The sequence below is a fragment of the Monodelphis domestica genome, chromosome 7, assembly GCF_027887165.1.
Source record: "Monodelphis domestica isolate mMonDom1 chromosome 7, mMonDom1.pri, whole genome shotgun sequence".
NCBI classification, from domain to species: domain Eukaryota; kingdom Metazoa; phylum Chordata; class Mammalia; order Didelphimorphia; family Didelphidae; genus Monodelphis; species Monodelphis domestica.
In genome coordinates, this window is record NC_077233.1 from 90801945 (window position 1) to 90817370 (window position 15426).

At 48.6% G+C, this 15426-nt stretch overlaps 1 protein-coding gene across 3 annotated transcripts; it reads left to right on the forward strand.

Moving 5' to 3' along the window:
• The first annotated feature begins 901 nt into the window (after positions 1 to 901).
• MON1A (MON1 homolog A, secretory trafficking associated) lies at positions 902 to 14141 on the forward strand. Of its 3 annotated transcripts, none has more exons than XM_001368050.4 (6): positions 902 to 1271; positions 4482 to 4628; positions 9021 to 9509; positions 10749 to 11514; positions 13421 to 13568; positions 13870 to 14141. In XM_001368050.4, the coding sequence occupies exons 2-6, from the start codon at positions 4502 to 4504 to the stop codon at positions 14008 to 14010; spliced, it is 1671 nt and encodes a 556-aa protein (XP_001368087.1). In that variant the 5' UTR covers positions 902 to 1271; positions 4482 to 4501; the 3' UTR covers positions 14011 to 14141. The 3 variants fall into 3 exon arrangements, with proteins under 3 accessions (XP_001368087.1, XP_007499940.1, XP_056661023.1); XM_007499878.3 differs by having other exon boundaries at positions 908 to 1103; XM_056805045.1 differs by lacking the exon at positions 902 to 1271 and adding an exon at positions 2391 to 2582.
• The last annotated feature ends 1285 nt before the right edge of the window (positions 14142 to 15426 follow it).

Sequence of the window (15426 nt, forward strand, 5' to 3'; positions counted from 1 at the left end):
GCCTATAAATGTTACCTTAGATCATCTTGGGGTAAAGAGATATGTGCAAGGACAGGGGGAGAGAGACAGTTTGTCTCTAAACTAGAAATGTTTGAATATTAATGTCAAATTAAATCTAAAATAATTTCTAGAAAACTTATGCCTAAAACCCAGAAAATCATTACTTTTTTCTTCAACATATCCCTATGCCTTTCAATATATATACAATGACTTCAGCAGTGGAACTATGGTGAGAAGACCAGCTAAAATATTTAAACTGAATGCTGTGAAATTATCATGCCCAAACCTGTCCTCAAAGAAAAGATATGAAAATGTTTTTTGTAGAGGTGGAGGTTCTAGGTGTGAAACACTCATCTTAGATTTAGTTCATGTGTTGTATAATTTTTGGTAAGTAGGTTTTTCTTTTCCTCTTGTTATTCTTTGTTATAAGGGATGACTTTGGAAGGGGAGAAATATTGAGAGATCAACAGGATGTAAAAACCAAAAGAAAGCAATCATTTTTTTTTAAACTAAAGTGCATCATCTATATATAATACTATGATCAAACCTCCCTCCTCCCGTTTAATCCTTCTTCCACTGGGCAGAGGCAGGAATTTAAAATGGTATCGAATTTAGATCCAGAAGGGAAACCATCCCTCCTCATCCTTTCATAGCTACTTGCTAACATTTATCCAGGGCTAGAGATAGCAAAACTAGGTTTCAAACCCAGGGCCTCAAACTTCAGAGCCAGAGCGCTTGCCATTTAAACCTCAGGGATTTGCCCGAGTCACAAAGGCCCAGGCCTGGACAGAGCAGGTCTCTGAGGCAGGAGAAACGAGTTTCCAGAGGCCTGGCCTAGCCGAGGATTGAGTGAGGGGAGCCACCAGTCAGGTAGGAGGCTTCCTCCCGTAGGCCACGCCTCTGAGTGCTCAGGAAGGCTGCTGGGGACCACGGGGCCTAGAGCAGCTCTCGGACTACAATTCCCACAATGCAACCTAAGGGAAGGTTGGGCCGAGTCGCTGGAAACTGACCTTTGGGAGGAGAAGTGGTTTTGCACTGTTTTCCTGGCTGGCTGGAGATGAACAGGATGGTCCGAGCTGCAGCCGTTCCAGCAGGGGCCAGAGGTCAGCAGTTAGGCGACCACCATGGTCAGGGGCTGGGGGAGTGAGGGCTGCTGGGGCCTGGCACCCCTCGCTCTCTAGGTGGGCCCTGTCGGGGCCCCTCCAGCTTCCGGGGAATCTGGCTGAGGGCGGTGCTTTACCTGCCTGCCCCCTTCTTGGAGCAGAAGCCAGGTGGGTGTGCCTGCCTCTGTTGGTGGGCTAGGGATCTGGGAGTGGGGAGGGGAGGGTTCAGGGAGGCGGGAGTTGCAGCTGGATCCATTATTCACCAGCTCTGAGGGCCTACCGGGCACTTCAGGGCGGGGGAGGGGATGAGCCACACACCTGCCTAGCCAGGTGTGGGCTGCTGGGCCCTCCCCAAGAAGAGCAGCCCACCTACTCACAGGATCCAGGGATCAGTCTTGGGGCCCGCTTGAGAATGGGGGGGGGGGGGTCTGGCTTCTCACAAAGGCCAGAATTAGAGGGTTTAGAACTGGAAGGGATTTTAGAGGTCATCTAGACCGACCCCCTCCTGTCAAAAATTTCAAAACTGAAGGTTTAGAAAAGGAAGTGACTTACTCTGGTAAGAGAGTGAGAATCTGAGCTCTGGTCATTAAAATCCCCTGTCCAGTGGGATTGCCATCAGAATGCCCAGCGTGGCACGTCTCCTCAGGGCACTCCCCATGCCTGGCCCCATACAAGAATTGGGGAGAAGCTGGAGCAAGGTAAAGGAGGGGTAGTGCCTGGGAACCCCGAAACAAAGAGACCACCCCAACTCTCACACCTGAATGCCCTACGTCCATTCAGAAAAAGCCCATTTCCTTTGTCAGTGCAGGGAGTGGTCCTCCCAGAGAAGGGGGCAGGGCTGCAGTTCTAGGACTGACCCAAACCCTGCCTGGGGCCTCACCTGAGCCCCTGCAGGCCACCCCGCCCTGCTCCACCCATTTGGTATACAGTCACCCTCTAGCAGCCCTGGCTTGCCTCCCTTCCTGTTAGTCTGGAACTAGCCTCTTCTCCCATCTCATTGGAGTAGGATTACTTTGCCCTTCTACAGAATGAAGTAGATCATTTCTGAGGTCACTTCTAATTCTAAAAGTCTGTTTCTTAGGCGGAGGCTTCTTGGGAAGCCAACACTGATCTTTTGTGTGAGTTCCTACACTGTAACACCCCTTCTAACAAAAAAGATGCATTCTGGAAACTTTGTTGCCAGAGGTAGAAGGAACCTTGGGAATACAAAGGGCACACTGTGGGATGTGAGGATACTCCTTTGTGCCCTGGCAGGACAATGCTGCCCTCTCTACCAAGGATGGGTTGGATTAAATGACCTCCTGTGTCCCTCCTAATTAGGGATTTGGGGAGTTTTGAAGTTGAACTCCCATAATGGAAGATATGTGTGTATGTTGTGGAAGAGGGGTGAAAATATCTACATTATTTTCATCAGGCTAGGAATTCTTCCCTAAAGCCACTAGAGGGAAGTGGATCCATGATTAGGAAGAGATGGGCCAGGTAACCTACTGGGGCATTTCTCAGCAAAGGGGTGGGGGAGGAAGAAGAAAATGTGGGAGGAGGAGGCAGGGGGAGGTACAGGAAAGCTTTGAGCTCTCCTAAGGGAGAATTAGCCTTGAAGCCATCTGCCCACCCCCTGAGCCATCTGGATGGACTCAGAACTCCAACCCCTGAATCTCAGAAGGGCTTTGGCCTTAGGGATTTTATTTCTTTATTATGACTGATGCTAGATCTTTCCTTCCTTCCTTCCTTCCTTCCATCCTTCCATCCCCTCTTCCCTCCTTCCTCCCCCACCCTCTCAAATTAACTGTTTATCAGTAGAAGTTTATCTGTTACAGAAAAACATGCTCCTGGCCTCTGCTTAGAAGAGAATATGACTAATAAGTCCATTCTGCCCAAAAAATATTTTATTAACTGATCGGAGAGACTGGAGATCCAAATATATTCACTATGAAGTCCTTGCCATGGGGCTTAAGTTCTACTGCCTCTTCAGAGAATCAATGGCTGTGGCTGGATCTTAGAGTGTATTGGAAGGAGTATGAGATAAGAGTGACCTGACATTGTGAAGGGAGTAAGGCTTCTTGGAAGGGTAGCGTTTGAACTAGGTCTTTTCTTTTTAAAAAAAAATTTTTACCTTATTAGTATGTATGTCATTTGATTTTACATCTCATTTATTTTCCAAGTATATCATTCCTTACTATGCAAGCATAGGATAGGGAGGTTTAGATGGAAGAGATTTGGGGGGATTTTTTACTGGATCCAGTATGCCATCTCATAAGTATTTTTAAGAATGAAGGAGAACCCCCCCCCCAATATATTGACTATGATTGATGGCTTATGCAGTATTCCAAGTCCACAATCCCCATGTCTGCAATGGAGAGAGAGTGACTTGAAGTGAATCTTGAAAGGACCAACAGAGAGAGTGGAGATGGACATTTTAAGAATAGGGAAAGGGAAAAGTATATCTTATGGACCACATCAGTGGAGTCTTTCAGGAAAGGTATAACCAGTAGCCTTGTGAGGGCCAAAGATTTGCTCTCAGGTTCTCCTACTACTTGAAGCATCCTCATAGGCTATGGTAATCTAGAGAGGATGTGGGCAATTCCTTTATACAGTGGTTGGTTTTGTTTTGTTTTTTTGACCCTTTTGTCTTAAAATTAATACTATGTATTGGTTCCAAGGCAGAAAAGTGGTAAGGGCTAGACAATGGGAGTTAAGTGACTCACCCAAGGTCACACAGCTAGGAAGTGTCTGAGATCAGATTTGAATCCAGGACCTCCTATCTCCATGCCTGACACTACCTGCTTCTATGTAATCAGTTTTTAAGAAGTAGGTGTTTAGTACTGGCTTTCCTCTTGGTACTGTCGAAAAGACTTCTGAATCAACCCTATTTGTCTCTTGAACAAAGCTGATTGTACTATAAATATTTTATTTTTTATCAATTATTAGCTTTAGATTATCTGCTCTAATGGAGGAAAATAAAGGCATAAGATATATTGGCGGGGACAGGCTATATAATTAAGCTGAGAGAGCCCTTATAACAGGGCACATAGAATGTCAGAGCTAGAAGGGACCTGAGAATATAGAATGTAAGGACCAGAATTTACCTTATAACATAAATATGTCAGAGCTTGGAGGTACTTTAGAACACAGAAAGTTAGAGCTGGAAGAGTCCTTAGAGACCAAGTCCAATCCTTTCATTTTATCAGTGAGGAAACTGACCCTGAGAAGAAATGAATCACATAGTGAGTGGATGACAGGGCTTTGAGTGGAACCCAAGTGTCCTGATTGTAAGTCTAGGCCTCATTTTATTACACAATAGAATCTCATCTCAACAGCTTCAGTTAGCCCAGGCTCCAACACAGTCCTCTGAAGGTTCTTTCTCTCTCTGATTTGTAGGTACAGGTTGAATCAGGGATATGGCTGCTGACGTGCATAAGAAGAAAAGCTGGGAAACTACCAATGGTACCTTGGTCCCCTCTGATGGGCAGAGCTCAGAGCGGTCCGAGAGCCCGACTCCAGGACTGGCCCAGGGCACAGAACCAGGTAAGGCAAGTGTAGGGAGAGGTCTGCAGGCACTGACCAGCCCCATCAGGGAGAGCCCATGAAAAGGGGCCCTGGGAGTCTGGTTCTTGGAGATCTTAATTCAAACCAGTTCCTGCCATGACTTTTCAACTCTGTGCAGGGGACAGAGCCTCGATCAATCATAGCTTTTTTATATTAGCAGCTCACTTTTATGGTGCGCATGAAAAAAAGGGGGGAGGGTCTCTCCTTTGATCTTTAAAACTACCCAGTGAGGTAGATAATGCAAATGTGATTATTCCCATCTTGTAGATGAAGAAATAGGTTCAGAGACCTGAACCATTTGGCTGGAGTCCCCCAGTTTGTAAGAGACAAATCTGGGATCCAAACTCAGGTCTTCTGTTACCATGATCCTTTGCATCGAATTGTTATGTTGTTCATTCTGAGGGGAAGTGAAAGGCTCATGGACAGATCCCATGAGTTTCCTTCTCCCCTTTCTTCCTTTGCTATCCTCACAGCATGGAAGCAGCTTCTGTGTAACCAGGTAACCTCTGGATGTGCCTAGAGTGAGGAAGGTATGCAGGCATGCAGTGCTAGACTCTGGACCTAAAGAAACCCAAGGGTTCCAGAGAGCCCTAAGCTCAGAACTGCAGGGGCATGCAAATGGTTAAATCCAGCAGCAGGATGACTTCTCTTCCTGTGGGGGAGGATTTCCTGTAGGCCCTAGGGGACCTAGGCATGCCCCACCTCCTACACTGAGATAACAGACTGATGGGGCAGGCAGACAGGGACTTTCCCTGGCAGGACTTTGGGGGAAGCATCCTGACAGTGGAATGGATCATCTTCGCTTTGTTTTCTTCTCCTCCTCCATGGTCCAGAAGAGAACCAAAAGAAATGACGTGCCATGCTTGATGTGAGATTTAAAATGGTTGAGGTCTTAAACTGTAGTGATTAAAATAGTGGAAGATATAAATTGTGATAGATATAAGAGAGGGTGAGTAAATTTGACCGCAGAAATATGTTTCACTACAATGTCTTGGGTTTAAAATCAAAATATAAGGTGGTCGCCAGAGAAATATTCCCAATTATTCAAATACCCAAGTCAATTGGGTTTTATAGAGATTTTAATTAACAATACAATGAGTAATCAAAGAGAGAGAGAGAGAGAGTAAGAAAGGAATAAGTATGAAGGGCCTCAAGCCAATATGGCCTAGACCTGAATCTTAAAAGAGAAATCAGTCAGTTTTTTAACACTCACCACAAGGTCTGACTAAACAAGGATTCTAGTAACACCAGGCCAGCGTCCTTCCTCAAAGAATCTTCCAGCCAGAGATTGTTTCAAAGGGCCTCTCTCAAGAGCCTCCAGAGCTCCTACCCCAGAGGGACAGAGCCCCTCAGAGGAGCTCCTCAAGGAGCTCTCCTTCAGAATGAGAGTCAGAAATCGAGATCCTCTTATTGCTCTTCTCTGAGCTCTTATTTTTAAGGGCAAAATCTTCTCTGTCACCTCCCCTAAGTCTTTACATCTACCAATCACTGTAGATGTTTCTAAAGGACCGCCCATTTTGAATTCACAGCTGAGTAGTTTTTATCTCTTTAGTAAGTCAGAAAAAAATGCTGCTGTGTTGACAGATTTCATTAAGAAAAAACCTCTGAATAAGTTATCACCCTTTTAGGTTTAAGTAGTTTACAAGTTGCCCCACCTTTATAGGTACTTAGTATCCCATTGTATCAATTCTAAAACAGTCATGACTCAAAGAACTTCCTGTTCCTTCCATAAGCATGGATCAAAGTACTTTCATTGTTTAGCAAGCTGTTTTCTGTCCTAAAGCAGTCTTAAGTAGGGTGGAGCAGGGACACTCCCATAGCTAGGAGCCCCCACACTCATGTAGAGTTCTCACCATCTGCTAGGGAATTTTTTTAAGTAGAAGATTGGGGGAAACCCCTAACATTCATAAGTCTGAGAAATTTTGAGGTTTACATTGGGCACTTGTAGGTAGAGTTTGTAAAGGGAGAGAGTATAGCCACTCTTCTCTTTATGTAAGGAAAATCATCTGAATTTCTAAAACATTCATAAATGCAGATGAGGGGAGGTAGAGCTAAACAGTGTTTCACATGAAATTCATCTTTTATTGCATGTAAACCTTTATTTAATACGCCATCTTTCCCATTGCTCCCTAGACTTTTTCTCTTTCTGCAGCTGTGAGTATATGTGGTTTAACTCTACTTTGTTGTTGTCTTTTTATTATGGTGGCATTCCAAAGTTTCCTGCAGTTTTTGTACTTCAAGAAGCAAGTGGACACATCTCCCTGTCATAATTATTTTCATGCATACATCTGGTAGAAGCATCTGATAATAAGCAAGAGTCTGGGAGCAGCGAGGTGGCTCAGTGGATTGAGAGCCTAAAGTCTAGAGAAAGAAGGTTCTGGGTTCAAATTGGCCTCCTACTTCTTAGCTATGTAATCCTGGGCGAGTCACTTAATCCCCATTGCCTAGCCCTTACTGCTCTTCTGCCTTGGAACCAATACACAATGTTGATTCTAGAATGGAAGCGAAGGGTTTAAAAAAATTGAAAAAGAAAAAATCTGGTTTTAGTGGACTACGAGCTCAGTATAAATTATCAATTGAGAGGGTGCTCAAAAAGCTAACACACTCTTGGACAGCATTAATAAGAGTAATAATAATAGCTGGCATTTTAGATAGAAACTACAACATTCCTAGTGCTTTACAAATATTTCATTTGATTCTCTCAACCACCCTGGAAAGTGAGTAATATTTATAATCCACATTTTACAGGTGAAGAAACTGAGGCAAACAGGTTCAGTGACTTGCCCAGGGTCACTCAACTAGCAAGTATCTGAAGTCTGATTTGAACTCAAGGTCTTCTTGACTATAAGTCCAGTGCTCCATTCATGGTGCTACCTAGCTGCCTCAACATAGAACATTAACATGGAAGCACAGGAAAGTGTTGGGGTGCCCCCAGCCTCTGCTTTGGTTGGAGCACCTCTGTTCTGGGTACTGAATTCAGTTTTTTGTTTTAAAATTTAAACCCTTCCCTTCTGTCTTGGAATTGATTCTAAGTATCAGTTCCAAGGTAGAAAACCGGTAGGGACTAAGTCAGGGTCACACAGCTAGGAAGTGTCTGAGGTTAAATTTGAACCCAGGGATCTCTTGCTTCCAGGTCCGGCTCTCTCCTCTCTGAGTGTCCCAGCTCACTTAGCTGCCCCTCAGTTTGGTTTTAGGAAGGTTACTGACAAACTGAGAGGATTCCAGGATAATGAGGCAACTGAAAACTAAACCATTTGTGAATTGGCTGAAAAGCCTGCCAGAACCCTTAGCCTAGAGAAGAGAAGACACAGGGGAGGGTGTCAAAACAGTGATCACTGGGTATCTGAAGAGCTGTCATATTCAAGGCCCTTTTGAGTCCTGTCTGAGGGGCAGGAGGGAGAAGTTGTAGGCAAATCAATTTTGCCTTGGGAGGCAGTGAGCACCTCATTGCCACAGATGTTCAAGTAAAAGCTGGATGGCCATTTTATAATTATAATTATAATTTATAATAATAGGATTCTTACTCAATTACTCACTCAACCACGTGGCCAAATCTGGGGTCCCTTTTAGAGCTGAGATTCTGTCCTTTTCCATCCTACCTCGTATCTCAGTCTCAGCACCTAGGCAGCAGGACAGTAGTATATTTTTAGGATGAGGAGGTGAGCCCTGGACCCCACTAATGGTTCAGTTGTTAGAGAGAATACTGGTAAGGCAAGTTTAGTCCCAACTCCTGTGTCTTAAGGCCAGTCATCTCCCCTAAGATCATTCTTAATTACATTTGCCCCTTGAGGATGGGGAGAGGGGACTGATTTGAGAATAAACTGTGAGCTGTTGCAGTGTCATTCATAGTCAACTCAGTTATCTGCACTGATGAAGTATTGCTCTATGGTTAGTGCCAAAGTGTGGGAAATCAGAGTTACACGTAAGGGTCTTTGAATGATAGAACCTCTTAGAGCTCATCTACTTCAGCTCTCTCACTTTATAATTGAGGAAACTAAAGTCTGTCTAAGGTCTTACAGCTAGTAAATAGCAGAGACGGAATTAGAACCCAGGTCTTGGGACTCCCAATCCAATATTCTTTCCACTATCATAGTACCTCTCCAGAAGTAATTTCTGTCTGGGTTTGGAATGTCAGTATGGTTGTGGGGGTTCTTTTGGCAAGGGATACACAAATGATCTCTCTTCTTCTTTTTTGGCCGTCATCCCCTAAGATTCCCTAAGCACGGAATGATTAATGATGGGGTGGAAAGCCGTACAGAAGCGGCTGTCCCACGATGAGAAATTATGTGGTTAAGCCGCAATGTCGATAATGAAGAGTTGACTGAAGGAGGATGTGCCCCCCCCTTAAGAATTTGGCTCTTTGGTTTGCAGGGGCTGGCCAAGAAGGTGCCATGTTTGTCCATGCCCGCTCTTATGAGGACCTGACAGAGTCTGAGGTTGGGGAAGCCACAGAGGGCAATCCTGAGGAAGGAGCCAGCACCCAGCCTCGGGCCACGGCTACGGACATGCGGCAGATCAGCAAAGACTTCAGTGAGCTGAGCACCCAGCTGACGGGGGTGGCCCGGGACTTGGAAGAGGAGATGCGTCCAGAGCCTGACGACTGCCTTGAGTCTTCAGGACCTGGGGATCAAAGGGCCTCCGAGCCCTCAAGGGAGGGGGAGACCGGAGAGGGGGATGAGGAAGACGCAGCCAACACGTGGCGGCTGCACCAAAAGCACATCTTTGTGCTAAGTGAGGCAGGGAAGCCCGTGTATTCCCGTTATGGCTCAGAGGAGGCACTCTCCAGCACGATGGGGGTCATGGTGGCCTTGGTGTCCTTCCTGGAGGCTGACAAGAATGCGATTCGCTCCATCCATGCAGGTAAGGACCGCCTAGAGAAGGGGATGGGATCTTACGTGGCTTGGGCAGAAGTCTATGGAGGAAGGAAGAGCAGAAGTGGTCCCATTTCTCCCCAGTTCCCCTGTGGACACATTCAGTTTATAGCATACATCAGATTACCTCTGCATGCACACATCAGGAAAGGGGACTGTTTTGGGGGTCCTCATCTGATGATGGGGGACATGTAACCCATACCTTCAAGCATTCCTCAGGCTAAGGGCTGCCACATCCCTCCCTCTACAGATTTCCTTAGTCTGCCAGGGAAGAAATAATCCCAGCTCCTGGCACATTCCGGTGCCTGTCCCCGGGGAACCACCAGTCTGAGAGGGAGAGTATTCTTAGGAAGCCCCTCCTCTGAGCTGAGACAAGCGCTTGTCCCCAGGCAGCACCTGGTCTGAGGAGGAGACAACCTGTGCCCTCAGGGTGCCTCTGGGTTTGGGGAGAGATATAGATCTCCCCTTCAGGCCAAGAGGACAAGTCACACACCCACAAACAATGCATCCCCAGTTGAGACAGGAGTCAGTGGTTGGGCTGGGAGAGTGGAATTAATTAATTAATTAAACTTCTTAGAAGAGATGAGGGATCATGGATGGCAAAGAACAGGAAGGGCTTTTAGGGTAAGGGGAACGTCCTCGGCGCTCCCCAAGGCTGGCACCTGGTAGGACAAAGCTAAGCCTTGCTGAGGTTAGAAGCTAGCTCCTGGGAAGCCTTTTACCCCAATATAGCCAACATTTATTATACTATATATATTATACTATATATATATATATATATATATATATATACTATAATATATTATACTATATATTATATATATATACTATATATATATTATAATATATATATATTATTATATCACCTGAGGTATGAGCTCTGCGTTCCGGGCCAGGGTAGAGTTGCAATGAAATAAGGCATTGTCCTGGCCCTCAGGGATCTCACAGTCCGGTAGAAAGATGGGGCTGAAGCAGATCCTTTTCATATACAATAACGTACGGCAAAAAACATCAGCAGGCCAGAAAAGTGCTCCGTGAAGTCCGCGTCGATGCCGACAGGAGGGGGATCAGGGATGAAGTCCTGGAGGAGGTAGTTTTCAAGTTGGGCACTACTAGGCGGGTAGAAACTCCACAGCAAAGCCAGGGAGCGGCACCCGAGGGATCCTGGATCGGGAGGGGGGCCTCCCTCTCACCTGGCCGGCTTTTCTCCTCCTTGCCTCTTTGCCAGATGGTTACAAGGTGGTGTTTGTCCGCCGGAGCCCCCTGGTGCTGGTGGCCGTGGCCCGCACCCGCCAGTCAGAGCAGGAGATAGCCCAGGAGCTGTTGTACATCTATTACCAGATCCTCAGCCTGCTCACCTGGACCCAGCTTAATCACATCTTCCAGCAAAAGCAGAATTACGATCTGCGGCGGCTGCTGTCGGGCTCAGAGCGCATCACCGACAACCTACTGCAGCTCATGGCCCGGGACCCCAGCTTCCTGATGGGGGCCGCTCGCTGCCTGCCCCTGGCCGCCGGCGTGCGGGACGCTGTGAGCACCAGCCTGCAGCAGGCCCGGGCCAAGAGCCTCGTCTTTTCCATCTTGCTGTCCCGGAACCAGCTGGTGTCTCTGGTGCGGAAGAAGGACCAGTTCCTTCACCCCATCGACCTCCACCTTCTCTTCAATCTCATCAGCTCCTCGTCCTCCTTTCGAGAAGGAGAGGCCTGGACGCCCATCTGCCTCCCCAAATTCAACTCAGGTGGCTTCTTCCACGTGCACATCTCCTACCTGGAGCCGGACACAGACCTGTGCCTGCTCCTGGTCTCTACCGACCGAGAGGACTTCTTCACAGTCTCAGACTGCCGCCGCCGTTTCCAGGAACGGTTGAAAAAGCGGGGGGCCCACCACATGCTGAGGGAAGCACTACGCACCCCCTTCTACAGCGTGGCCCAAGTGGGCATCCCAGACCTTCGCCACTTCATCTACAAGTCCAAAAGCTCGGGGCTTTTCACCAGGTGAGTGAGCTCCTGCCAGATCCCTGAAGGGAAGGTTCGGATGGCCGTGGCCGGAGCCCGTGCACCTGCTTCGGGGTTACCTACAAGGCAGGGCGAGGGGACGGGGAAAGCTTACAGGCTGAAGCAGAGATGGGGCTGAGTCACAGGGCACTGCATCTGAGGTTCGTGGGGTCCGTGCCCCCCAGAATGATGACAACCCACATTTCTGTGTGGCTTTAAGGTTTACAAAGCACTTTTTAAAAAGCCAAAAGAGGCATCCTTTGAATGCCATTAGCTCCATTTTGTAGAATGAAGGAAAGAACATGTATTAAGCTTATTAATCTGTAAAGCACTCAAGATATAAATAGAAAATGGAGACAGAGGGGAGATGACACCCCCGGGAGGGCAGCTGCAGGCCGGATGGTAATTAGGGGCTAAGGCTTGGCCAATAGCACAGACCTAAAAAGTGTCACATTGGAGGCTCCAACTTGGGCGGGATTTCCACCGTCCCGGGTTGCTTTTCTGCCCTCTTGGCCTGTCCCACTGCGGGAGGGACTGTCCTAGGCTGACGCGGCCCTGAAGGCTTTGGAGCCTGGACTCCTGGTTCTGAATCCCGCCTCCAACACCTAGTAGCACACGATCCCGCGTGCTTTTCTGAGCTTGCTCATCTGCACAAAGGGAGCAATAGGCTTCGGACCGGCCAGCTCCAGCAGAGGTCGGGAGGCGAAGGCTTTCTACACCTTCCAGGGGTCTCAGATGCGACCGGTGTGCTGTTGCAGGCGAGAGAACATTCCCGCCTGGAGGGGCAGGTGTGCAGGGTTTAGAGATAGATCTCAGCATCTTGCTGCAGGATGTATGTTAGCAGAGCTTGAGTCTGAGTCGGGGTCTTCTGCCCTGGGAGGCCCCAGACCCTTTCGGCTGAGGGGAACAAGGAAAGGCTCAGGCAGAGGCCTGGGGGATGCTCATCCCCGAGGCAGCTCTTCACAGAAGCATTTGGTCCATCATTTTTCAGTCATAGCTGACTCGGAGACCCCATTTGGGGTTTTCTTGGCAAAGACAGAAAAGCGGGTTGGCCATGTCTTTGTCCACCTCATTGTACAGAAGGAGGAAATGGAGGCAAATGGGATTCAATGACTTGCCCAGGGTCACACAGCTAGGAAGTGTCTGAAACCAGATTTGAACCCAGGAAGAGGAGTCTTTCTGATGCCACGCCGGGAGCTCCATCCACTGCACCATCTATTCTTATTCTTATCATCTTTATCACTAATAGCATTTATGTAGTGTTTTAAGGTTTTCAGAACTCTTGAGCCGCACAATCCTGGGAGGTAAGCCTCATTTTACAGATGTGGAAATCGAGGCCGAGAGAAGCTCATTGACTTTGTCTTCTGAGTTAAGCCTGAGAGAGATAGGAAGGCCTGAACCGCGGTCTTTGGGAGGCCGAGGCCAGCCCTCCGATTCCTTCTGTCCCTTGCGACCTGCCGCCTGATTGTTCTAGCCCCCCTGAGGAACGCCCCAAGAGTGAGAGCCGGAAGAAGGCCATAGTGGCGTAAAGGCACGTATGCCGGCAGTAAGGAGCAGGGTGTCCCTTGAGGAATAAATACCCAGCAGAGGAGATGATGGGAAGAAATGAATTCCTAGAGCTCAAAGTGGCGTAAAGGCGAGGCTTGTGGCCCTGATGATGGTCAGGGACCCCCCATGCGTGCACTCGCGTGGCGCCTGTTTCTTTAGAAGGTTAGCCGGGGCTTTTCCTACCACTCTGTAAGGTAGGCGGCCCAAGGACGATGACTCCCGTTTTAGAGATGAGGAAACGGAGCCTCGAGAGTAGACTCGGCCAAGGCCGGATTTGTAGGTGCTTCTGGTCTCATCTTGCTCTGGATCTGAGTGTCCTTCGCGCCCCCGTTTCCCCTCCCATCTGCTTCCTCCCTAGCCCCGAGATCGAGGATCCATACGCAAGTGAGGAGGAACAAGAGCGCCTCCTGGGCCTCTACCAGTACCTGCACAGCCGTGCCCACAATGCCTCACGCCCCCTCAAGACCATCTACTACACAGGACCCAATGAGAACCTTCTGGCTCTGGTAAGGGGCAGAGGCAGCCCAGGAGGCCCCTTTTCTCCCATTGCTCGGGATCCATTTGGCCTGGGTCATGGGGTGGGCGTGCCGGGGGGGGGACAGGGGTGCAAGCCCCCCCCCGGGCTGTGTGTAGGGGGAGATGGGGCTGGGGCCGAGGACTGATGGTTAGAGCCAGAGGATGACATTTGCCCTCGAAGGCTCAGCTTCCTGATGAGTCTGACTTCCCAGCCAGCCCCTCTCCCTGCCCCTTAACGCAGACCCTTCCCTCGGGGGTTCCCAGAGGTGTGACCAGCCCTTTCCTCTCCAGGTGACGGGAGCCTTTGAGCTGTACATGTGCTACAGCCCCTTGGGTACCAAGGTGTCCGCCATTAGTGCCGTACACAAGCTGATGCGTTGGATCCGAAAGGAGGAGGACCGGCTATTCATTCTCACCCCTCTCACGTACTGATGGACACTGGGGACCGCTGGGATGTCCCATGGAGCGGGGGGGGCTGGAGGGGAGCACAGAGGGGGGTTGGGAGGGCTGGGGGGAGGGCAACCCCTGGATTTAGTGTTTGCATTAAAGAGTGGATGTCTGAAGCTGCTGTTTGTCTGTTGCCAGTGACCATGGCAGTCTCCCAGGAGCTGCCTTAACAATGTTCCCAGAACCCGTAGGTATCCCAGAAGATAAGAGAGCCAAGCCTGGAGTGGGGAGGTCCTGGGTTCAAATCTGATATGGGACACTTCCTGGCTAGGTGACCTTGGTCAAGTCACTTAATGCCCATTGCCTAGCCCTTACTGCTCTTCTGCCTTGAAACTGATATCTAGTATTGATTCTAAGAAAGAAGGTGAGACTTAAAAACAAAAAAAACCAATGTTCGCTTTACTAGCTCTCCCCGTGGAGGCCCCCTCGACATCCCTGCACTGTGAACCTCTGCGTTCTGTAGCCCCAGCATACACGTGTCCCCTCACACGTCTGCTCGCATCAGCCCGGCCCCCCTCCTGCAAGCACGCCCACACAGCAGTCCCCGAACGGCATTGCATCACCTTGTACATGTGCACACCTGCTGACAGCCCCTGCCTGCCCCCGACGCCGGCACATCTCTATTGCCTCGAGAAATAGCTACTCAATTATTAAGCGCCCACTACATACAGGACAGGCTTAGTCGTACGTAGGTAGATACAGACACCGCACCGTCTACACCACCGTCTGCAAACTAGCCAGACAGCCAAAGGCTGCCCCCAGCCTGCTTCAGTAAGGCCTTTGAGCTAAAATGGATGCTTGCAATTTTTTTTTCTTCAAACCCTTCTGTTTTAGAATCAATACCGGGTATTGGTTCCAAGGAAGAAGAGCAGTAAGGCTAGGCAATGGGGGTCAAGTGACTTGCCCAGGGTCACACAGCTAGGAAGTGTCTGAGGCCAGCCTTGAACCCAGGACCTCCTGACTCTAGGCCTGGCTCTCTATCCACTGACCCACCTCGCTGCCCCAATTCTTACAATTTTAAATAAAGTTTTATTGTATTTATAAACATAAAAAACATTTTTAGCCAGCAGGTAAACCTTTGTCCCCATGGTGTAGCTGTGACCATATGTATAGACATGATAACAGCTCTCCTTTCTATAGCACCGTGAGCTCTACAATCCTGGATGGATGCTGAGCCTCTCATAAGGCAGCCTAAGATCTGCGGGCCTTTTTCACGCCATTTCTGAAGGCCCGCAATCAGTCAAGCAGTAGGCAGGGAGGAAGACCCTCCTATCCTCAGGTCATAGATTTTAAACTCTGATAGACCCTAGGGATTCACAGACGGTCTCTGCCTTCAAGGAATTTACGTGCTATCTGAGGGAACACATGTTGGCCAGGTCTGCCTCATCTAAGTGTGAAGCT

Coding starts and splice junctions, on each gene's coding strand:
- MON1A (XM_001368050.4), top strand. CDS start 4,502: ATGGCTGCTGACGTGCATAAGAAGAAAAGCTGGGAAACTACCAATGGT. Junction 4,629..9,020: donor GGCCCAGGGCACAGAACCAG/GTAAGGCAAGTG, acceptor TTTGGTTTGCAG/GGGCTGGCCAAGAAGGTGCC. Junction 11,515..13,420: donor AGCTCGGGGCTTTTCACCAG/GTGAGTGAGCTC, acceptor CTTCCTCCCTAG/CCCCGAGATCGAGGATCCAT.